The sequence below is a fragment of the Salmo trutta genome, chromosome 29 (genome assembly GCF_901001165.1).
Source record: "Salmo trutta chromosome 29, fSalTru1.1, whole genome shotgun sequence".
NCBI lineage: Eukaryota > Metazoa > Chordata > Actinopteri > Salmoniformes > Salmonidae > Salmo > Salmo trutta.
In genome coordinates, this window is record NC_042985.1 from 12,275,707 (window position 1) to 12,300,769 (window position 25,063).

General features: G+C 44.0%; 1 protein-coding gene across 4 annotated transcripts; it reads right to left on the reverse strand.

Moving 5' to 3' along the window:
• Window positions 1-336: 336 nt before the first annotated feature.
• On the reverse strand, window positions 337-23,455 carry LOC115166936 (hyaluronan and proteoglycan link protein 3). 4 transcript variants are annotated; one of them, XM_029720887.1, is made up of 9 exons: window positions 23,286-23,455; window positions 19,675-19,812; window positions 19,161-19,383; window positions 17,478-17,623; window positions 16,782-17,084; window positions 15,242-15,520; window positions 8,124-8,426; window positions 7,476-7,754; window positions 337-372 (listed from the first exon to the last, which is right to left on the reverse strand). In XM_029720887.1, coding segments are annotated over exons 1-9 (1,680 nt in total). In that variant the 5' UTR covers window positions 23,287-23,455; the 3' UTR covers window positions 337-364. The 4 variants fall into 4 exon arrangements, with proteins under 4 accessions (XP_029576747.1, XP_029576744.1, XP_029576743.1 ...); XM_029720884.1 differs by lacking the exon at window positions 337-372 and adding an exon at window positions 6,548-7,163 and having other exon boundaries at window positions 23,290-23,455; XM_029720883.1 differs by lacking the exon at window positions 337-372 and adding an exon at window positions 6,548-7,163.
• Between the last annotated feature and the right edge of the window lie 1,608 nt (window positions 23,456-25,063).

The window sequence follows — 25,063 nt, forward strand, 5'->3', positions numbered from 1 at the left end:
TTACAATATAGACAATCATAGAACAGTGAGCACACGCAGAGTAACATAGGACAAGCAAGACATAGCATACAGACAGAGCAACATAGGACAAGCAAGATGTAGCATACAGACAGAGCAACATAGAACAAAAAGCAACAAGACAAAATCCATAAAAACAACAAAGTGTTTCCACACCTCACAAGCTACAGACAACAGACAACATGGAAAGCAGTGATGTACTGGGCCATACGCACTACCCTCTGTTGTGCCTTGTGGTCGGAGGTCGAGCAGTTGCCATACCAGGCAGTGATGCACCCCATCAGGATGCTCTCGATGGTGCAGCTGTAAAACCTTTTGAGGATCTGAGGACCCATGCCAAATCTTTTCAGTATCCTGAGGGGGAATAATTGAGGAAAATAAGAACAATCCAAAATATATTTTTGATACTGTCGCAAAGCTAACTAAAAAGCAGCATTCCCCAAGAGAGGATGGCTTTCACTTCAGCAGTGATAAATTCATGAACTTCTTTTAGGAAAAGATCATGATCATTAGAAAGCAAATTACGGACTCCTCTTTAAATCTGCGTATTCCTCCAAAGCTCGCTTGTCCTGAGTCTGCACAACTCTGCCAGGACCTAGTATCAAGGGAGACACTCAAGTGTTTTAGTACTATATCTCTTGACACAATGATGAAAATAATCATGGCCTCTAAACCTTCAAGCTGCATACTGGACCCTATTCCAACTAAACTACTGAAAGAGCTGCTTCCTGTGCTTGGCCCTCCTATGTTGAACATAATAAACGTCTCTCTATCCACCGGATGTGTACCAAACTCACTAAAAGTGGCAGTAATAAAGCCTCTCTTGAAAAAGCCAAACCTTGACCCAGAAAATTTAAAAAACTATCGGCCTATATCGAATCTCCCATTCCTCTCAAAAATGTTTGAAAAACCTGTTGTGCAACTCACTGCCTTCTTGAAGCCAAACAATGTATACGAAACACTTCGGTCTGGTTTTAGACCCAATCATAGCACTGAGACTGCACTTGTGATGGTGGTAAATGACCTTTTAATGGCGTCAGACCGGGGCTCTGCATCTGTCCTTGTGCTCCTAGACCTTAGTGCTGCTTTTGATACCATCGATCACCACATTCTTTTGGAGAGATTGGAAACCCAAATTGGTCTACACGGACAAGTTCTGGCCTGGTTTAGATCTTATCTGTTGGAAAGATATCAGTTTGTCTCTGTGGATGGTTTGTCCTCTGACAAATCAACTGTAAATTTTGGTGTTCCTGTCACGTCCTGACCAGTATAAGGGTTATTTGTTATTATAGTTTGGTCAGGACGTGGCAGAGGGTATTTGTTTTATGTGGTTCGGGGTGGGAGGTTGTTTCTTGTTTTGCTGAGTGTGAGCCTGACAAGACTGTTTTGTTGTTCGTGCGTTCTTTCCTTGTTTGTTATTTTGGTGTTCACCTTTATTTAAAATAAAATACAAGATGAGCATCCACATTCCTGCTGCGTTTTGGTCCTCCATTCCCAACGACAACCATTACAGAACCTCCCACCACAAATGGACCAAGCAGCGGAGTAAGGAGCAAAGGGATTTCGACATGGACTGGCGGGAGAAATGGACGTGGGAGCAGATTCTGGCCGGAGAGGGCCCATGGAGGAAGTCGGGTAAGGACCGGGAACGCTACCGAGGAACACGACTGGCGTTTAAGCCCGAGAGGCAGCCCCAAGATTTTTTTTTGGCGGGGGCATATGGGTAGTTTGGCTGGGCGAGGTTTGAGCCCCAGGCCAAATCCCCGTACCTTTTCTGGGCAACCAGTGAATGGACAGGTCCCGTGCTTCGGGGTAATGGGTACTGTGGCGAGGCCAAGTATTTTTAGGCCGGTACGCGCTATACCAGCGCCCCGCATTTGCCAGGGGGTAGTGGGCATCCAGCCAGTAAAAGCGATGTCAGTTCTGTGCTCGAGACCGCCAGTACACCTCTACGGTCCAGTGCGTCAACCCAGTCCGACTCGGCCTGTTCCCGCTCCCCGCACTAGCCCTGAGGTGCGTGTTCCCAGGCTGATACCTCCAGTACCAGCACCACGCATCAGGCTTCCAGTGCGTCAGCCCAGTCCGACTCGGCCTGTTCCCGCTCCCCGCACTAGCCCTGAGGTGCGTGTTCCCAGGCTGATACCTCCAGTACCAGCACCACGCATCAGGCTTCCAGTGCGTAAGCCCAGTCCGACTCGGCCTGTTCCCGCTCCCCGCACTAGCCCTGAGGTGCGTGTTCCCAGGCTGATACCTCCAGTACCAGCACCACGCATCAGGCTTCCAGTGCGTCAGCCCAGTCCGACTCGGCCTGTTCCCGCTCCCCGCACTAGCCCTGAGGTGCGTGTTCCCAGGCTGATACCTCCAGTACCAGCACTACGCATCAGGCTTCTAGTGCGTCAGCCCAGCCTCGAGAGTTCGGCAATAGTGGGCAGTCCAGAGTATCCGGCAACAGTGTGCGGTCCAGAGTATCCGGCAACAGTGTGCACTCCAGAGTATCCGGCAACAGTGTGCGGTCCAGAGTATCCGGCAACAGTGTGCAGTCCAGAGTATCCGGCAACAGTGTGCAGTCCAGAGTATCCGGCAACAGTGTGCAGTCCAGAGTATCCGGCACCAGTGTGCAGTCCAGAGTATCCGGCAACAGTGTCTAGTCCGGAACCGAGGGAGACTGCCTGTGATCAGGAACCAAGGGAGACTGCCTGTGATCCGGAACCGAGGGAGTCTGCCTGCGACCCGGGACCGAGGGAGTCTGCCTGTGACCCGGAACCGAGGGAGTCTGCCTGCGACCCGGAACCGAGGGAGTCTGCCTGCGACCCGGAACCGAGGGAGTCTGCCTGCGACCCGGAACCGAGGGTGTCTGCCTGTGACCCGGAATCAAAGGGATCTGCCTGTGACCCGGAACCGAGGGGGTCAGCCTGCGACCCGGGACCGAGGGAATCTATCTGTGACCCAGAACCGAAGGGGTCTGCCTGCGACCCGGAACCGAAGGGGTCTGCCTGTGACCCGGAACCGAAGGGGTCTGTCAGCGACCCAGAACCGGGTGAGTCTGCCTATGACCCGGAACCAAAGGAGTCTATCAGCAACCCGGAGCTAAGTAAGTCAGTTGACGATCCGGAACTAAAAATGATTAACTATGTATTTAATGAGTCTGCCTACAGTGTGGAAAGGAAGAGGTCTGCCTACGATCCGAAACAAGGGGAGTCTGCCTACGGCCCGAAACTAATCAAGTCTGTCTGCATTCTGGAGGACAGTAGGCCGGAGCCTGAACCACCACCTGTATAGGTGGGTTGGGAAGGGGGGGTGTAGCACAAGTGCCGTCGGTGACAGCAGCCACCCTCCTTTCCTTCCCTTTAGTTTAGGGGGATTTTTTTGTTGTTGTTTTTTTAATTTATTTTTATTTATGAGGTGCATCCGGGGTCTGCACCTTTAGGGGGGGGGGGGGGTACTGTCACATCCTGACCAGTATAAGGGATATTTGTTATTGTAGTTTGGTCAGGACGTGGCAGAGGGTATTTGTTTTATGTGGTTCGGGGTGGGAGGTTGTTTCTTGTTTTGCTGAGTGTGAGCCTGACAAGACTGTTTTGTTGTTCATGCGTTCTTTCCTTGTTTGTTATTTTGGTGTTCACCTTTATTTAAAATAAAATACAAGATGAGCATCCACATTCCTGCTGCGTTTTGGTCCTCCATTCCCGACGACAACCGTTACAGTTCCTCAAGGTTCCGTTTTAGGACCACTATTGTTTTCACTATATATTTTACCTCTTGGTGATGTCATTGGGAAACATAATGTTAACTTTCACTGCTATGCGGATGACACACAGCTGTACATTTCGATGACATGCAGTCACGAGTGAACAGGGAGTACAGGAGGGGACTGAGCACGCACCCCTGAGGGACCCCGTGTTGAGGATCAGTGTGGCGGATGTGTTGTTACCTACCCTTACCACCTGGGGGTGGCCCGTCAGGAAGTCCAGCATCCAGTTGCAGAGGGAGGTGTTTAGTCCCAGGGTCCTTAGCTTAGTGATGAGCTTTGAGGCACTATGGTGTTGAATGCTGAGCTGTAGTCAATGAATAGCATTCTCACATAGGTGTTCCTTTTGTCCAGGTGGGAAAGGGCAGTGTGGAGTGCAATAGAGGTGGCATCATCTGTGGATCTGTTGGTGCGGTATGCAAATTGAAGTGGGTCTAGAGTTTCTGGGATAATGGTGTTGATGTGAGCCATGACCAGCCTTTCAAAGCATTTCATGGCTACAAACGTGAGTGCTATGGGTCGGTAGTCATGTAGGCAGGTTACCTTAGTGTTCTTGGGAACAGGGACTATGAAACATGTTGATATTACAGACTCAAAAAGTGTCAGTGAAGACACTTGCCAGTTGGTCTGCTTATGCTCAGAGTACACGTCTTGCTAATCCGTCTGGCCCAGCAGCCTTGTGAATGTTATTTAAAGGTCTTACTCACATCGGCTGTGGAGAGCGTGATCACACAGTCGTCCGGAACAGCTGATGCTCTCATGAATGTTTCAGTGTTACTTGCCTCGAAGCGAGCATAGAAGTTATTTAGCTCGTCTGGTAAGCTTGTGTCACTGGGAAGCTCTCGGCTGTGCTTCCCTTTCTAGCCTGTAATAGTTTGCATGCCCATTCACTTCCGACAAGTGTCGGAGACGGTGTAGTACGATTCGATCTTAGTCCTGTATTGATGCTTTGCCTGTTTGATGGTTCGCCGGAGGGCATAGCGGGATTTTTTTATATGCTTCCGGGTTAGAGTCCCACTCCTTGAAAGCGGAAGCTCTACCCTTTAGCTCAGTGCGAATGTTTCCTGTAAACCACGCCTTCTGGTTGGGGTATGTACGTACAGTCACTGTGGGGACGACGTCATCGATGCACTTATTGATAAAGCCAGTGACTGATGTGGTGTACTCCTCAATGCCATCGGAAGAATCCCGGAACATATTCCAGTCTGTGCTAGCCAAGCAGTCCTGTAGTTTAGAATCTGCTTCATCTGACCACTGGTGCTTCCTGCTTTAATTTTTGCTTGTAAGCAGGAATCAGGAGGATAGAGTTGTGGTCAGATTTGCCAAATGGAGGGCGAGGGAGAGCTTTGTACGCGTCTCTGTGTGTGGAGTAAAGGTGGTCTGGAATTTTTTTCCCCTCTGGTTGCACATTTAACCTGCTGATAGAAATTGTTCAAACTGATTTAACTTTCCCTGCATTAAAGTCCCCGGCCACTAGGAGCGCCGCCTCTGGGTGAGCGTTTTCCTGTTTGCTTATGGCGGAATACAGCTCATTGAGTCCGGTTTAGGGCCAGTCTCGGTCTGTGGTGGTATGTAGACAGCTACAAAAAAATTACAGATGAAAACTCTCTAGGTAGATAGTGTGGTGTACAGCTTATCATGAGATACTCTAACTCAGGCGAGTAAAACCTTGAGACTTCCTTAGATATCGTGCACCAGCTATTGTTTACAAATATTTATAGGCCCCCACCCCGTGTCTTACCAGAGGCTGCTGTTCTGTCCTGCCGATAGAGTGTATAACCCGCCAGCTGTATGTTCTTAATGTTGTCGTTCAGCCACGACTCGGTGAAACATAAGATATTACAGTTTTTAATGTCCCGTTGGTAGGATATATGTGCTTTCAGTTCGTCCCATTTATTTTCCAGCAATTGTACATTAGCTAGCAGAACAGACGGCAAGGGCAGATTAGCCATTCGTTGCCTGATCCTCACAAGGCATCCTGATGCCTTTCCGCGAAACCTACGTTTCCTTTTCCAGCGAATCACGGGGATCTGGGCTTGGGCGGGTGTCTGTAGTATATCCCTCACGTCCGACTCATTGAAGAAGAACTCCTCCAATTTGAAGTGAGTAATCCCAGTTATGATGTCCAGAAGCTCTTTTCGGCCATAAGAGACGTAGCAGCAACATTATGTACAAAATAAGTTACAAACAACGCAAAAAAAATAACAAAATAGCATGGTTGGTTAATTAACTATGTTTTGAGGCTACAAAGTGTTTGTTTACTTGTACATTGTTTACAAACCAATGGAGTAAAACAATCTTATATTTTGGGTTCTAATGGGGTGCGACAGTTAAACTAAGCTCATCTACTGTATAAATTATATTTTTCATGAATCAATGGGTAATTATAATTCATTAAAAAGTCTAAAAATGAATGCAGCAACTGCAGATTGCCTCTTTAATCCCTGGCGCTGCCCATGCAAAAACTGGCTTTGCAAAAACTGGCTTTGCAAAAACTGGCTTTGCAAAAACTGGCTTTGCAAAAACTGGCAAGTGTGTCCTCTATCCGTCTATATGGTTGGAAAACAAGGCAGGGATATAAAGAAATACGTTGTTTCTAGTCGTTTTCTATACTACAATAATAGATATTGTTTCTCAAACACAGATGTTACTAGTCTTTCCTGTCTTCGGCTTTGCGGATTGTGTGTGAAGGATTACATTTTTGGATTGAATTGAATGGTTTTAAAAACACAAACAAACCAAGCATGCCTCTCACAATCATTAACAGATTAATCAAAAGCCTCTTAAGGTAGACAATTTATTTAACAAAAATATCAGCTGAGATCAGCTCCTATGTCGTACAGGAAAATGTTTACAAAGAGAGAAGAGTAAATGCATACAATACATGAAGTTTAACTAACAATACACATAATATTACAGTTGAAGCTGAGGTCCGGGTTTAACTACAGGTTCATTCACACAGTGAGGGATCACATTATAGGCTACAGCAAGATTTAGGTTGGTCCATAATGTACTAAAGTTGTTGACCATTATTGGTCCAAAATGTAGGTATAGTATTCATACATTATATTACAATATAACACTGTGACACATCTATCAACAGTCATAGATATGCATACTGTAAAGATCTGGCTCATGACATCAGAACAACTGTGTAGATGTTTTAATACTAACTAGTGTACTTCAATGTTAATCTGAGGACAACCACTGGAAATTAGCTCAGGTATGATGGTGCATTGCATCTGACTGTTGTTCATTCAATCTCTAGATTATATCTGTCCCTATCAAATACCGCCAAAAAAAACAGAGCAAGGAAATCTCAAGTCCTTCAATGGTGGACTATGACAAATGTTCCTGATCTCGTTGACCACAGGCTAGATGCAGTGAGTGTTTGATCCTGTGTGAGAAATGCATGTTTACCATGGTGCTGTTAACCTGCTGGTGTAAATAACAAGGGAGGCTGCTCACAAGGAGGACCATAGTAAACATGTACAGCCACTAAGTACAGACAGTTGTTTTTAGCAGGCCCCAGCTACAGTAGAAATTCTCACAATTTCACACCATAACACAACCTTCGCACCCTAATATAGTCATTCTAGAATTTCTATTCATGAGATACACCTATTCATTTGTGGATTGTGATCTGTTACCATACTAGAAGAGATGTGAGATGTGTAGATTTATCACATCTATCAGATTTACTGCATACCTGCACTGTAGCAGTACACCCCATGCTTCTGGTATGGAGGGGGGAACCCAAAGCTGCGCACCCCTGGTTCCAGGGGGCCACAGTTGCGGCTGGGGTTGGTGACGGGGTAGCGCAGGCTCCCGTCGGCGAGCCATCCGGCATCACAGCGGTTCAGGCCCATGAACCTCCAGGCGACATAGAGCTGGCCCACCTTGGCTATCTGGGCTCCGTTGCTGAAGCACGCCTGCTGGGCCTCAGTGAGGTTGAGCTTCTGAGGGTGCTGGAGGTAGTAGACCTTACCTGGAGAAGAGAAAGGGAAACTGTGTTGTCTACCCATCCAAATCCAAGCTTAGCATATCTAAAGCTACACTCTTAGAAAAAAAGGTGTTATCTAGAACCTAAAATTGTTCTTCGGCTGTCCCCATAGGAGGACCCTTTGAAGAACCCTTTTGGGATCAATGTAGAACCCTTTCCACAGAGGATTCTACATGAAACCCAAAAGGGTTCTACCTGGAACCAAAAATGGTACAACCTGGAACCTAAAAGAGTTCTCCTATTGGGACAGCCGAAGAACCCTTTTGGAACCTTTTTTTCCTAAGAGTGTACACATACAGTTACACAGTGTTGATCTTTTTCTATGGGATGTACAGAAGTCTAAAAATCTCTCACCTCGGAGGGGGGAGGAGGAGCAAAAGACATCATAGCGGTGGAGGTGGCGGTGGCGACTACCGTAACTCCTAACCCCGGGGGCGAGGCCGAGTCCCCCACAGGGGCTCCGGGGCTTGGTGATGGGGTACTGCACTGTCCCGTCAGCCAGCCAACCTGCGTTGCACCAGTTCAGACCCTCCTTCCAGGCCTGGAACAGCTGCTCGAAGGTGGCCAGAGTGGAGTCCTGCTCCTGGCAGACTTGCTGAGCATCATGGTAGGTCAGACTGTAGCGGCCGTGAGGAGGCTGGTAGGGAAACACCACAACTGGAGGGGAGCAAGAGATATGTAATCACTGTAATGTAATTAGATTTTTCAGCCAAACAACAGCCCTGCCACTGGAATTGTAATAAAGCTGAAGGATAGGACTGGAGCAATGTAACCACAGGTGCAAAGGCAGACAGTCCATGAGATCTAAATTATAGTTTTAACCATGTTTTGAAGGGATACATTGTTTGTTTACAAAGACAATGTTTACAAACAATGGAGTAAAACAACATATTTTGGGTTTGTGATAGGGTAAGGCAGTTGTACATGCCTCATTAGGAATTGCGTGTGTACGAGTGGCTCTGTTTTATAAAGTCGTTGACCATTGTTGGTCACCACCTTTCCAAATGTGTTGCATTATGGGGATAAAAATGGTCAGACTTGCGCTTACATGTTGACCAACTTTGCCACAATTAATGTACACAGTGGATATATACAAATTAAGGGGTTATTTGAGGCTCTCCCTCACTAATTGGCCAAGGCTTTCGACTCTGTCAATCCCCGTATTCTTATTGGCAGACTCAACAGCCTTGGTTTCTCAAATGACTGCCTCGCCTGGTTCACTACTTCGCCTGGTTCACTTCAACTACTTCTCAGACAAAGTTCAGTGTGTCAAATCGGAGGGCTTGTTGTCCGGACCTCTGGCAGTCTCTATGGGGGTACCCCAGGGTTCAATTCTCGGGCCGATTCTTTTCTATGTATATATCAACAATGTCGCTCTTGCTGCAGGTGATTCCCTGATCCACCTCTACGCAGACGACACCATTCTGTATACATCTGGCCCTTCTTTGGACACTGTGTTAACAAACCTCCAAACGAGCTTCAATGCCATACAGCACTCCTTCTGTGGCATCCAACTGTTCTTAAACACTAGTAAAACCAAATGCATGCTTTTCAACCGCACCCGCACCCGCCCACCCGACTAGCATCACTACTCCGGACGGTTCTGACTTAGAATATGTGGACAACTACAAATACCTAGGTGTCTGGCTAGGCTGTAAACTCTCCTTCCAGATTCATATTAAACATCTCCAATCCAAAATTAAATCTAGAATCGGCTTCCTATTTCACAACAAAGCCTCCTTCACTCACGCCGACAAACATACCCTCGTAAAACTGACTATCCTACTGATCCTCGACTTCGGCGATGTCATTTACAAAATAGCTTCCAATACTCTACTCAGCAAACTGGATGCAGTCTATCACAGTGCCATCCCTTATACCACCCACCACTGCGACCTGTATGCTCTAGTCGGCTGGCCCTCGCTACATATTCGCCTCCAGACCCACTGGCTCCAGGTCATCTATAAATATATGCTAGGTAAAGCTCCGCCTTATCTCAGCTCACTGGTCATGACAACAACACCCACCCGTAGCACGCGCTCCAGCAGGTATATCTCAATGGTCACCCCCAAAGCCAACACCTCCTTTGGCCGCCTTTCCTTCCAGTTCTCTGCTGCCAATGACTGGAACGAATTGCAAAAATCGCTGAAGCTGGAGACTTATTCACTGCTCAAAAAAATAAAGGGAACACTTAAACAACACAATGTAACTCCAAGACAATCACACTTCTGTGAAATCAAACTGTCCACTTAGGAAGCAACACTGATTGACAATACATTTCACATGCTGTTGTGCAAATGGAATAGACAACATGTGGAAATTATAGGCAATTAGCAAGACACCCCCAATAAAGGAGTGGTTCTGCAGGTGGGGACCACAAACCACTTCTCAGTTCCTATGCTTCCTGGCTGATGTTTTGGTCACTTTTGAATGCTGGCGTTGCTTTCACTCTAGTGGTAGCATGAGACGGAGTCTACAACTCACACAAGTGGCTCAGGTAGTGCAGCTCATCCAGGATGGCACATCAATGCAAGCTGTGGCAAGAAGGTTTGCTGTGTCTGTCAGCGTAGTGTCCAGAGCATGGAGGCGCTACCAGGAGACAGGCCAGTATATCAGGAGACGTGGAGGAGGCCGTAGGAGGGCAACAACCCAGCAGCAGGACCGCTACCTCCGCCTTTGTGCAAGGAGGAGCAGGAGAAGCACTGCCAGAGCCCTGCAAAATGACCTCCAGCAGGCCACAAATGTGCATGTGTCTGCTCAAACGGTCAGAAACAGACTCCATGAGGGTGGTATGAGGGCCCGACGTCCACAGGTGGGGGTTGTGCTTACAGCCCAACACCGTGCAGGACGTTTGGCATTTGCCAGAGAACACCAAGATTGGCAAATTCGCCACTGGCGCCCTGTGCTCTTCACAGATGAAAGCAGGATCACACTGAGCACGTGACAGACGTGACAGAGTCTGGAGACGCCGTGGAGAACGTTCTGCTGCCTGCAACATCCTCCAGCATGACCGGTTTGGCGGTGGGTCAGTCATGGTGTGGGGTGGCATTTCTTTGGGGGGCCACACAGCCCTCCATGTGCTCGCCAAAGGTAGCCTGACTGCCATTAGGTACCGAGATGAGATCCTCAGACCCCTTGTGAGACCATATGCTGGTGCGGTTGGCCCTGGGTTCCTCCTAATGCAAGACAATGCTAGACCTCATGTGGCTGGAGTGTGTCAGCAGTTCCTGCAAGAGGAAGGCATTGATGCTATGGACTGGCCCGCCCGTTCCCCAGACCTGAATCCAATTGAGCACATCTGGGACATCATGTCTCGCTCCATCCACCAACGCCACGTTGCACCACAGACTGTCCAGGAGTTGGCGGATGCTTTAGTCTAGGTCTGGGAGGAGATCCCTCAGGAGACCATCCGCCACCTCATCAGGAGTATGCCCAGGCGTTGTAGGGAGGTCATACAGGCACGTGGAGGCCACACACACTACTGAGCCTCATTTTGACTTGTTTTAAGGACATTACATCAAAGTTGGATCAGCCTGTAGTGTGGTTTTCCACTTTAATTTTGAGTGTGACTCCAAATCCAGACCTCCATGGGTTGATAAATTGGATTTCCATTGATTATTTTTGTGTGATTTTGTTGTCAGCACATTCAACTATGCAAAGAAAAAAGTATTTAATAAGATTATTTATTTCATTCAGATCTAGGATGTGTTGTTTAAGTGTTCCCTTTATTTTTTGAGCAGTATATTTCCCTCACTAACTTTAAACATCAGCTATCTGGGCAGCTAACAGATCGCTGCAGCTGTACACAGCCCATCTGTAAATAGCCCACCCAATCATCCCCATATTGTTTTTATTTACTTTTCTGCTCTTTTGCACACCAGTATTTCTACTTGCACATCACCATCTGCTCATCTATCACTCTAGTGTTGGTTTTCTAAATTGAAATTACTTCGCTGCTATGGCCTATTTATTGCCTTACCTCCTCACGCCATTTGCACACACTATATATAGACTTTCTTTTTTCTATTGTGTTATTGACAGTACGCTTGTTTATTCCATGTGTAACTCTGTGTTGTTGTTTGTGTCGCACTGCTTTGCTTTATCTTGGCCAGGTCGCAGTTGTAAATGAGAACTTGTTCTCAACTAGCCTACCTGGTGAAATAAATTCATAAAATCATGTATTAAAGTTGTTAATAGCAGTGTAATCATGTATTAAAGTTGTTAATAGCAGTGTAATCATGTATTAAAGTTGTTAATAGCAGTGCAATCATGTATTAAAGTTGTTAATAGCAGTGTAATCATGTATTAAAGTTGTTAATAGCAGTGTAATCATGTATTAAAGTTGCTAATAGCAGTGTAATCATGTATTAAAGTTGTTAATAGCAGTGTAATCATGTATTAAAGTTGTTAATAGCAGTGCAATCATGTATTAAAGTTGTTAATAGCAGTGTAATCATGTATTAAAGTTGTTAATAGCAGTGTAATCATGTATTAAAGTTGTTAATAGCAGTGCAATCATGTATTAAAGTTGTTAATAGCAGTGTAATCATGTATTAAAGTTGTTAATAGCAGTGTAATCATGTATTAAAGTTGTTAATAGCAGTGTAATCATGTATTAAAGTTGCTAATAGCAGTGTTGCAATGCTTGAACAGATGGATGCTGAGGTAGAGCAGGACACAAAGTGTTAGGTCAGGATTCAATCCCATCCTGGGTTATAGGTATAGGCATTGTACTTTTTAAAGGCAATTTACGATCGAGCTGACATTTACAGTGTTTATCATGAATGGGATCTTTGTAAACGCGGGAACATTGCCTTTAAAAGCCTCAATAACTATAACCCGCAATTGCATTGAATCCCAACCTTAACGTTTTTCTGAACATGTTAAAAACTTCATGGCAAAACATGCTAATTATAATTTGGTGATGTGCTCATTGACGTAAATGAAACATTGCCGAAACTCACAAAGAACTGGACACTTTCACGTAAGAACATTAAAACATAACATTCCACAAAGGTTTCAGACATAGGAATTGTTAGCTGGGTTGTGTGTGAGTCAGAGGAGGCGGATGGGAGGAGCTATAGGAGGATGGGCTCATTGTAATTGGCTGAATGGAATAAATGGAACTGTATCAAACACATCAAACATATGGAAACCACGTTTGACTCTGTTCCATTCATTCCATTCCAGTCATTACAATGAGCCCGTCCTCCTATAGCTCCTCCCTCCAGCTTCCTCTGGTGTGAGTGTAACGGAGATAAGATCGTGCTGTTAGCTCGGAGATAAGATCGTGCTGTTAGCTCGGAGATAAGATCGTGCTGTTAGCTCGGCGATAAGATCGTGCTGTTAGCTCGGAGATAAGATCGTGCTGTTAGCTCGGAGATAAGATTGTGCTGTTAGCTCACTCCGCAGCTTGAAATGTTGCCAATAGTGCCATTGAATTGGATCTTTTTTTTTTGTGGCGCAACTGGTTAGTTCGTTGTCAAGCAGGGTGGTCACCTGTGTTGGCGAGGCAGAGGGTGCAAGATCAAGTACTGGTAAGGATGTTGTGAGCGAGGAAGTAGCACTGCTAAGCCTGGTACATGTGCAAGGATTTAATGTTTGAATTGAACTGAACATTATAAAAACACAAACAAACCAAGCATGCCTCCAACGTACGCAAAATCATTAACACATGAATCAAAATGTTGACTATTTATTTTACAAAAATAAGTTAGTATACGTGTCCGTTATCATCTAAAACCATGTAAAACCCACCACCTACATAATCAAACCAACCAACCAAGTGAGGTACAGGCCATACAGTATAAAAGATAAGTACTGGTTTTTGAGATAAACATAAAAACAACTTATAAATCATCACAGAACTGGTTATTCTTGATAATGAATTAATTAATTACTTATTAATTCTGAGTTCAGCTCCTATGTCATACACAAATATGTTTACAAAGAGAGTACAGCAGATAAATACAATACATGAAGTATAAATAAAAATATGCATAATATTGCAGTTGAAACTGAGGTCAGAGTTTAAATACAGATTCATTCATACTTAGTGATGGATCACATTATAGCCTACAGCAAGATTTAAGTGGGTCCAGAATTATTAAACATATTAATATTAGAATGATATTATTATTATTAAGTATAATATTCATACATGACATTAGAGGATCAGTCATAGATTAATTCAAGGAACACTTCACAGTTTAACCTCATATTTGTTACATCCAGCACCATACCAGTGTCTGCATATGTGAAATGGTTTTGTAGGCAACAAGGGGTGCGCTCGTAAATTCACTCTGGAGTGCTAGAGAGCGCTCAGAGTGTGCTCTGGGCATTTGTAAATTCAGAGAGTTGTCAGATTGTCCAATCATAAATTCAGAGTGTTTTGCTCTCGGAGCGTTCAGAGCGAACACTGGATGCTCTGGCCGAGGAGTAGGGTTGTTCTGAGCATTCTGGCCTCACAACAGCAGTCAAGCACCCAAGCTAACTGGCTAAAGTTAGCTAGTTTGCTAGCTACTTCCAGGCATAAATGAGAGAACACTTCCCTCTGCCCATGTTATCCAGAGTGTTGGTGATTGTAACTGTGCTGCTGGCAACAATTTAATTATGCTTTTTTGCCGACGTTTACTGACACCGGCCATATACAACAGGTGTTGAGAGTACACTAATTCATCAGTTATTCTGCGCTCTGGCACACTCCGACGAGAGTGCTCTGAAATCGGAGTAGATAGCCAGAGTGAATTTACGAATGCACCCAAGGTAGAAGAAAAGGTTCTGAGAAAATTACGCCCCGTGATGTCACCGGGAGCCATTTTCAAATTAAAACAAGGATTTTTGAAGACTGGAAAGTCATTGTATGAAAGTCTTTGTTTTTATTTGAAAATTACAGACAACATCACTGGGAGTAATTTGGTTACAACCCTTTCTTCCATCTTTTTGACTACAAAACATTGAAACGCTCCATTTCCATATGTAGACTGGTATTGTCCTAGATATAATGAATATGAGGTAAAACTTCTAGAAAAAAGATACCCTTTAACATAAAGAGCAAGGACATCCCAATCCAGGGAGAAGACATTGAACAAAATGTTCCTTTTGTTACAGTGAGTGGCTAACCCTGTGTGGAACATGCATGTTGTTCACCATGGTGCTAACCTGCTTGTCTAAATCACAAGGGAGGCTGACAGACTAGCGAGGACTATAACCCTGAAACACAACCACCAGGCCATCGTATCCCAGTATTATTATTTTTTGACAAGCCTTCACCACAGTAGAGGGCCTCACACACCATACCATAACTTTACATCATAACACAGCCCTCTCACCATAGCATCTTGAATTTCTATGCATGTCAACATTCATTCACATGGATTTCGTTTTGTTCCCCTACCTACTACGAGAGATGTAAATGGTATGACCTAAGGGTGGTATGTACTTTTATCACGTATATCAGATTTACCGCGTACCTGCACTGTAGCAGTACACTCCGTGCTTGTGGTGCGGTGGGGCAAACCCAAAGCTGCGGACCCCTGGTTCCAGGGGGCCACAGTTGCGGCGGGGGTTGGTGATGGGGTAGCGCAGGCTCCCGTCAGCAAGCCATCCGGCGTCACAGCGGTCCAGGTCCATGAACTTCCAGGCGGCGTAGAGCTGGCCCACCTTGGCTATCTGGGCCCCGTCGTTGAGGCACGCCTGCTGGGCCTCAGTGAGGTTGAGCTTCTGGGGGTGCTGGAGGTAGTAGACCTTACCTGGAGAAGAGGACATGGCAGAGACCGGAGGTGTATAAGGTGATCAATTCAAAGTTATGCATCTAAAGGAGCTCACTGAAAGTTCACCACAAAATGAAAGTTACAGTAAGAGTCAATTGCAGATTTCTTCAAATGCATATAACAGAATGTTACACAATAGATGGACTGTGCTTGACTCTAGTTGTAGGGTGAATTATCTCTATATCTGCATTATCTCTGTACCTGTATAGTGTGTGTACCTGTATAGTGTGTGTACCTGTATAGTGTGTGTACCTGTATGGTGTGTGTACCTTATGGTGTGTGTACCTGTATGGTGTGTGTACCTGTATAGTGTGTGTACCTGTATAGTGTGTGTACCTGTATGGTGTGTGTACCTGTATGGTGTGTGTACCTGTATAGTGTGTGTACCTGTATAGTGTGTACACCTGTATAGTGTGTACACCTGTATAGTGTGTACACCTGTATAGTGTGTGTACCTGTATGGTGTGTGTACCTGTATGGTGTGTGTACCTGTATAGTGTGTGTACCTGTATAGTGTGTACACCTGTATAGTGTGTACACCTGTATAGTGTGTACACCTGTATAGTGTGTGTACCTGTATAGTGTGTACACCTGTATACTGTGTGTACACCTGTATACTGTGTGTACCTGTATACTGTGTGTACCTGTATACTGTGTGTACCTGTATGGTGTGTACATGGATGGTGTGTACCTGTATGGTGTGTACCTGTATAGTGTGTGTACCTGTATAGTATGTACCTGTATGGTGTGTGTACCTGTATAGTGTGTGTACCTGTATAGTGTGTGTACCTGTATAGTGTGTGTACCTGTATAGTGTGTGTACCTGTATAGTGTGTGTACCTGTATAGTGTGTGTACCTGTATAGTGTGTACACCTGTATAGTGTGTGTACCTGTATGGTGTGTACCTGTATAGTGTGTGTACCGGTATAGTGTGTGTACCTGTATAGTGTGTGTACCTGTATAGTGTGTGTACCTGTATAGTGTGTGTACCTGTATGGTGTGTACCTGTATAGTGTGTGTACCTGTATGGTGTGTGTACCTGTATGGTGTGTGTACATGTATGGTGTGTGTACCTGTATAGTGTGTAACTGTATAGTGTGTGTACCTGTATGGTGTGTACCTGTATAATGTGTGTACCTGTATAGTCTGTGTACCTGTATAGTGTGTGTACCTGTATAGTGTGTGTGTGTGTGTGTGTGTGTGTGTGTGTGTGTGTGTGTGTGTGTGTGTGTGTCTCACCTCGGAGGGAGGAGGAGAAACAGAAGACATCGTAGCGGTGGAGGTGGCGGTGGCGTCTACCGTAACTCCTAACCCCGGGGGCGAGGCCGAGTCCCCCACAGGGGCTCCGGGGCTTGGTGATGGGGTACTGCACTGTCCCGTCAGCCAGCCAACCTGCATTGCACCAGTCCAGCCCCTCCTCCCAGGCCTGGAACAGCTGCTCGAAGGTGGCCAGAGTGGAGTCCTGCTCCTGGCAGACTTGCTGAGCATCATGGTAGGTCAGGTTGTAACGGCCGTGAGGAGGCTGGTAGGGAAATACCACACCTGGAGGGGAGCAAGAGATATGTAATGACTTTAAAGGCATAATCCTTCATTAGTTTCTCAGCCAAACAGCAGCCTTACTTGGTTAGCCTAACTTAGTTGAAGCTGAGAGATGGGGCTGGACCAATGTAACACTTCCACCCATAGAGGGAACTGTAGATGTAGTGCATGACAGTACATGACATCAATAAGATGGGATAAGGCAGATGAACAGTACTAAGCACATTTTTCAAGAATCAATGGATAGGCTATATAATATTTAATTATTTTAATGACCACATAATAGCTGTAAATATTGCAGATTGCACCTTTAATGTGTGTGAGTACAGTAGTGATGGGAGGGGCTGGATGGCACTCACAAATGAGGTTGTTATACGGCACTATAATATAGTCTACCTCGTAGCTCGAGGTCGACAGTGGCGCTCTTGTCCTCCAGCCCGTCGATGACCTCACAGCGGTAACGACCCGTGTCATTGAGCTGGAGTTCAGTCATGACCAGCGAAGCATCTCCTGGTGAGTCCTGTCTGAGATACACCCGGTCCCTGACAGATAAATAGAAGACTTTGTTATCATCAATGTGTTCAACAGATGTATAAACATTTTTGTGCAGAAAATGATCCATTGTATCACAACAGTTGTGTGAAATGCATTTTCCTCATCTATACAGCCCAGAGTGTCAGTGGTGTAAAGTAACAAAATAAAAATACTTTGAAGTACTACCTACGTAGTTTTTGGGGTATCTGCACTTTAGTTGAATATTGATATGTTTGTCAACTTTAACTCCACTTCATTCCTAAAGAAAATACACTTTTTAGTCCCATACATTTTTCCTGACACCCCAAAGTGTTTGTTACATTGAAAAGCTCAGGCAGGACAGCAAAAAGTGTCCAATTCACACACTTATCAATATAACACACAATCACCCCCATGTCTGCTCTGGTGGACTAAACTCATGTTGCGTTGGCCAATTGTGTCTGAGTTTTGGAGTGTGCCCCTGGCTGTCTTTAAATCTAGAATCTGACAGTCTGGTTTTCTTAATATAAGGAATTTAATTTAAAGCATTCACATTGACTTTTGATACTTACTGTATGTATATTTAAGACCAGATACTCTTGGACTTTAACTCCAGTAGTATTTTACTGGGTGGCTTAAAAACAATTATTGAGTCATTTACAACCTCATGCTAATGTAACGGGCGTCGTAAGGATTGGACCAAAGTGCAGCGGGAACATGTATACTCATCTTCTTTATTAAATCAAAAGAAGGAAAAACAAACAAATCACATATACAAAACAACGACCAACACTAAACAGTCCTGTCATGTGCACAGACACAAAACAGGAGACAACTACCCACAAATCCCATAACAAAAACACCCCTATACATAGGACCTTCAATCAGAAGCAACAAGGAGCAGCTGCTTCCAATTGAAGGTCGACCCCATTAACTAAACATAGAAATACACTTACATAGAATATAGACCAAAAAACCCCGGAACACATAAAACAAACACCCCTCTTACATAAGCACATAGCCAACAAACCCTGAACCACATAAAACAAACACCCCCTGCTACGTCCTGACCAAACTACAATAACAAATAACCCCTTTACTGGTCAGGACGTGACAGCTAATCACATTAACCTACGTTAGCTCAACCGTCCCGCAGGGGACCCACCAATCCTGTTTTAAGATAGCTTTACTTTTACTCAAGTATGACAATTGGGTACTTTTTCCAACTCTGCCGAGTGTGAATTAAGCCTTTTTTTATTTAACCTTTATTTATACAGTGAAGTCCCATTTCGACAGATGTGTCTTTGCGAGGAAGCCCTGAATTCACAAAAATGCAGGAAAAGAAATGCAAGGTACATAATACGGAATTTGTGACACAATTATAACAATGAAAGAATGACAATGAAAGAATGACAGTATAAAAATGAAAGGAATACAAAATAAAAAAAAACTATAAAAATCAAAGGTGGGAGCTTAAGAACTACAGTATAGAAATAAAAACACTCACTATACACAAATGATCTTAATGGTTTTAGAATGAACGGGACTGCATCAAGAATAGAGTACCTGAAATCCCCAAAGCTGTGAATGCGGGGCCCGATGGCCACTAGAACGTCTGTCTCATGGCCCCCCATGACGGGCAGCCAGGACCACTTCACCCGCACCCTCCTGGGGGAGCTCAACTCTGGCTCGTACCAGTATCGGCAGGATAGGGTTGCGTTACTCCCCCGCAAAGCGAACACAGAGGGCTGGGAGGAGTCCACATGGAGCTTTACACCGTTAAAGTGGACTAGAAAGGAAAATACACACAAAACAGCAGTTAGTCAGACTTCATTTGGGTCTGTGCAACCTCCTCAGAGAGTTTGAATTGATAAGCCATTTATGGGTCGTGTTCATTAGGCACCAAGGGCCTGAAAGAGGGAGGAACTACCTGGACTTGTTCAATAAGAAAGGCTCACTATCGTTTTCAATTGCAAAACATTTATGTGTATGTTACATGGAAGGTGGATGCATTGCCCCTACCTAAGGCATGTACTCATGTTCAACTCTTCATTCATAAAACATAAGTGTATGCTCCTACTCTCTCCATTGCCGTTTCCGTTGAGAATGTCTTGGTAGAAGAATCTGTTGGAGTATCCGAGGGCGGGCAAGCAGGAGAGGAGCAGCTGCAGCAATATCGCCAGCAGTGGGAGAGGGTGAGCCACCATCATACTTGTCACTGAACCACAGAGGATACAAGCAAATATAAGGCTCTGGGGTACGAGTATAGTGTCTTTAGCCTAATTATAATACTCTCCCTTCTCCCCGAAGTGTGCACTTGTTCACTCCCTTCATGGATATAAAAGGACTGGGCTGATATCTGTTCAGCCAATTCAACCACCATTTCAATTATTTTAAATCCTTGAGTGGGAACGAACCAGTGCACAATGCAGGGAGAAGGTGCACAATGCAGGGAGAAGGTGCACAATGCAGGGAGAAGGTGCACAATGCAGGGAGAAGGTACACAATGCAGGGAGAAGGTGCACAATGCAGGGAGAAGGTGCACAATGCAGGGAGAAGGTACACAATGCAGGGAGAAGGTGCACAATGCAGGGAGAAGGTGCACAATGCAGGGAGAAGGTGCACAATGCAGGGAGAAGGTGCACAATGCAGGGAGAAGGTACACAAATAGAGTTGGGATGGTGTCTTGACTGGACCCCCTTCCCAGTGGTTCCCATATGATGGGACGGGACCCAGAGGAGGGTCACAGATAATTCCCTCTGGGTCGCGGCTAAAGACTGGGGCCTGTTCAGACACATTGATTTAGATTATGTGGTGGGTCTAAGAAAAACATGTTAAGAGCTGTAAAGGGTGTGGGAACCACTGACTTTGACTGATCCCAATCTCAGCCCCCTGACATTTCTCCACAGCTAGTGCTATCCGGGATCCTTGGGATCTCCCTACCCTAAACCCTAACCCTAACCGTAGCCCTTACCCTTACCCTAACCATAAACATAAACCTTACCTAACGATAACCCTAACCTTAACCCTTATCTTAACCATTTAACATTTAAACTTCAAGGATCCCAGTTAGCACTAGCCTCTCTCTCCCCTGCTGCTGGCCTATCTCCCTAGCCCTAATACTGTTACGTTCCACTTGCATATTAACAGTAGTCGTATCTATAAACTGCCAATAGGTGGCAGTATCATGTGTTTTGTATGGCAAATCTGCAACTGAAGTTTATGTCACTGTTTGAGCATTGCAATGGTTGTAGATTAACATTTTTGTTTTGTTTTATTTACTACGTAGTAAACTTTGGCTCCTAGTCAAAAGCTGATGTGAAAACAACATCTTAATTTAGCAATAATTTGTCTGTGCTCTTGCTCCAGATGTCTGTGCTTCTGACCCAAATACGGGAACTAAATGCATAATACAATTAAATCCATCTAAAACATTTTACTGCAGTTCATTTCCCTGAATACTAGATCTGAAAGGCGATTTCATTTCATGTCTATAGTCTTTTTTCCTGTTCATTTCTCAGAGGTTTGCCATGGGGTGGAGGGTAGGGGTTGTTGTGTTTGGAGGTTATTACATTTCAATGTGTTCTGTGTTTTACAGATTATTTAAAAAAATAACATTTGGTCACAAAAAAAAACAGTACTCAAAATATTCAATAGGCAACAATACATGTGTTTTGAGTCAACATCTCAATTAGACTTCTTGATCTTAATAGTCTTTGATTATAACATAGAAACCTATAGAGGCTATATGCACCGTAATAGTCAATTTCCCAGAAAGTCGGTAAGGAATATGATACTGTCTCCTGTTCTGCACACCTGACATTACTTACACATAGCGACGATTCCAGTAAAACAACTTATCAAACTATGTAGTGACGATACGAGTAATATCATTTATCAACCTGAATCAGAATAATCTTTTTCAACCTGACACCGTTAATTTGTCATCTGTTTTATGATATTCTTCATGTGGTGATTATTATTTACTTACAGTTTTACAACTAGCTGGTACAATGCCGCGTGACTTTTCTTCTTCGAGTTTTATTAAACCCCAAAATATTATATCAAAGAAAAGGGAGAGATGCAGTTTCTTATGGATGTTCAGCAGAACAAAATGGTAAGTATGCGGAGTTCTTGGACCGTCCTCAAAAAATGTACCCGCTGTGGTTATAGTGGCACTATGGATTCTGACCGCAATGATGACACAAAAACCATACCCAAGTACTTGGCTTCAAAAGAATATATGAAAATAATCTACAAGTTTTCCCAAAAACCTCAAGTAATTTACGGTTGTGTGAATGTATTAGAAACAAAGCAAAGCCGATCCATCTGACCATTTGTTTTCATTATAAACGGACCCAATGCATAATTGCCAGGTCAGCAGAAATAATGACTGACATGCTCTAATACACTGCATGAATTGAGTCACTTTCCCCAGAGTCTCTAAAACTTTAAAGGGGCATATACATTTGTTGACTTTTAAATAATGATATATAGAGTGAGCTCCAAAAGTATTAGGACAGTGACACCTTTTTGTTGTTTTGGCTATGTACTGCAGAACTTTGGATTTTCAATGATGCAATGACTATGAGGTTAAAGTGCGGACTGTCAGTTTTAATTTCCATCCATATCGGTGAACCGTTTATAAATAACACCACGTTTTTGACATAGTCCCCCATTTTAGGGGATCAAAAGCATTTTGACAAATTAATTTACAGTATATGTGGATTACATTTGTCAAAAGTGTAGTATTTGGTCCCATATTCCTTAGCACGTAATGACTACATCAACCTTGTGACTTTAGAAATTTGTTGGATGCATTTGCTGTTTGTTTTGGTTGCGTTTACGATTATTTTGTGTCTAATAGAAAGTAATGGTAAATAACATATTGCGTCATTTTGGAGTCACTTTCATTGTAATTAAGAATAGAATATGTTTCTAAACACTTCTACATTAATGTGGATGCTACAATGATTACAGATAATCATGAATGAATTGTGAATAAATATTAGTGCATGCACAAATATCACCCCTCCACCTCCCCCCAAATGCTAACCTCCCTGTTATTGTAATGATGAGAGGTTAGCAAGTCTTGGGGATATCATATTTGTGCATCTGTAACTTTCGCACTCATCATTATTCACCATTCAGGATTATCCGTAATCATGGTAACATCCACATTAATGTAGAAGTGTTTGGAAACATATTCTATTCTTATTTACAATACAAGTGACTACAAAATGACACAATACATTATTTACCATTAATTTCTATTGGGCACAAAATAATCGTAAACACAAGCAAAAGAAACAGCAAATGCATCCAACTAATTTGTGAAGTCACAATCTTAATGTAGTCATTGTGTGCTATGAATATGAGACCAAATACTTAACTTTTTACTACTTTAGTACACATAAGTGAATTTTGGTCTCCTAAAATGGGGGGACTATGTACAAAAAGTCCTGTCATTTTTTTTATGGTTCACCCGATAGGGATGAAAATACCCTTAAAGTTGACAGTCTGCATTTTAACCTCATAGTCCAGAGCCAAAACAACAAAAAATGTGTCACAGTCCCAACACTGTACCTATTGACTACTGAAGAATATAACTTAGAAATGCCTCCTGAGTTTAGTTCAACTATTGCACCCCCATTAGAACCCAAAATGAAAATGTAAGCTTGTTTTACTTACTCACTTTCTGTTGACTTCTGCCTGCTGTGTAGTTATGGGGCCCCTCTCATTACAGAATCCCTATCTTCTATCACAACCCCAACCATAACAAATGAGCTCATCTTGGCCAGCTGTTGGGGGAGTAGAGGGTTGGTTTGCAGCCTGCAGAGAGAGAACAGAGAGGGTTACACTCTCTTCTGATCCATCTATCCTAAACACACTGTAAAGCAGATGTTATTCATCCCAGATGCATGGAGCACTCCAGCTGGCAACTGTTGTTTCTGTGTGCAACCTTTGCTTTTACGGTGCACTTGCACTCTGTCCACATACATGTGTTCGTGCACATACACACGCACACACACTCTGTCTCTCCTCTTGCCAAAAACACACACACACGTTTTAAAATCCTTGTGTGGACCAAACAGTTCTGTCACGTCCTGGCCAGTATAAGGGTTAATTAGTATTGTAGTTTGGTCAGGACGTGGCAGAGGGTATTCGTTTTATGTGGTTCGGGGTGGTGTGTTTTGTTGAAGGGGCATTTGGTTTAAGTATTCTGGGGTTTTTGGGCACTGTTTGGTTTTCAGGTATTCTATGTTAGTCTAGTATGTCTGTTTCTATGTTTGGTTAATTGGGGTTGGGACTCTCAGTTGAAGGCAGGTGTTGTCTATCTGCCTTTGATTGAGAGTCCCATATATTAGGGTGTGTTTGTTATTTGTGGGTGATTGTTCTGTGTGTAGCCTTGGGCCTTACAAGACTGTTTTTTGTCGATCGTAATTCTGTTTGTTATTTTGGGTGTTCATTTTGATAGTAAATAAAAGTCAAGATGAGCCTGCACATACCTGCTGCGTTTTGGTCCTCCTGTACCGACGACAAGCGTGACAAGTTCATTCCCATTCAAAATGTGTGTGTGTGTGCATCCGCTTGCTCCCCATCTGAAACAGTTGGAAACTCTTTGTGCATACAGTGCCTTCAGAAAGTATTCATGACTTATTCCACATTTTGTTGTGTTACAGCCTGAATTTTTTATCACCCATCTACACACAATACCCCATTATGACAGTGAAAACATGTTTATAGAAATGTTAGCAAATTTATTGAAAATTTAATACAGAAATATCTAATTTACATTAGTGTTCACACCCCTTTGCTATGACACTCCAAATTGAGCTCAGGTGCATCCAATTTCCTTTGATTATCCTTGAGACGTCACTACAACTTGATTGGAGTCCACCTGTGGCCAATTCAATTGTTTGGTCATGATTAAATAAGGTCCCACAGTTGACAGTCAGAGCAGAAACTATACCATGAAGTCCAAGGAACTGTTCGTAGATCTGCGAGATATAATTGTGATGAGGCATATATCTGGGGAAGGGTATAAAACAATTTCTAGAATGTTGAAAGTTTCCAAGAGCACAGTGGTTTCTATCATGGGGAAATGGAAAAAAAAGTATGGAACTACCCAGACTCTGCCTAGAGCGTCCGACCAAACTGAGCAACCGGGCAAGAAGGACCTTGGTCAGTGAGGTGATCAAGAACCAAATGACCACTGACAGAACTACAGAGTTCCTTGGCTGAGATGGGAGAACCTGCCAGAAGGACAACAGTCTCTACAGCCCTTCCCCAATCTGGGCTTTATGGGAGAGTGGCCAGACAGAAGCCACTCCTGAGAAAAATGCACATGACAGCATGCCTGGAATTTGCAAAAAGGCACCTGTAAGACAGAGCATAAGCGAAGGATTTTGTGGTCTGATGAGACAAAAATGTAACCTTTTTCCCTGAATGGAAAGTGTTGTCTGGAG

Coding starts and splice junctions, on each gene's coding strand:
- LOC115166936 (XM_029720884.1), bottom strand. Junction 17,624..19,160: donor CACAGCTTTGGGGATTTCAG/GTACTCTATTCT, acceptor TTTATCTGTCAG/GGACCGGGTGTATCTCAGAC. Junction 15,521..16,781: donor TTTCTCCTCCTCCCTCCGAG/GTGAGACACACA, acceptor CCTCTTCTCCAG/GTAAGGTCTACTACCTCCAG.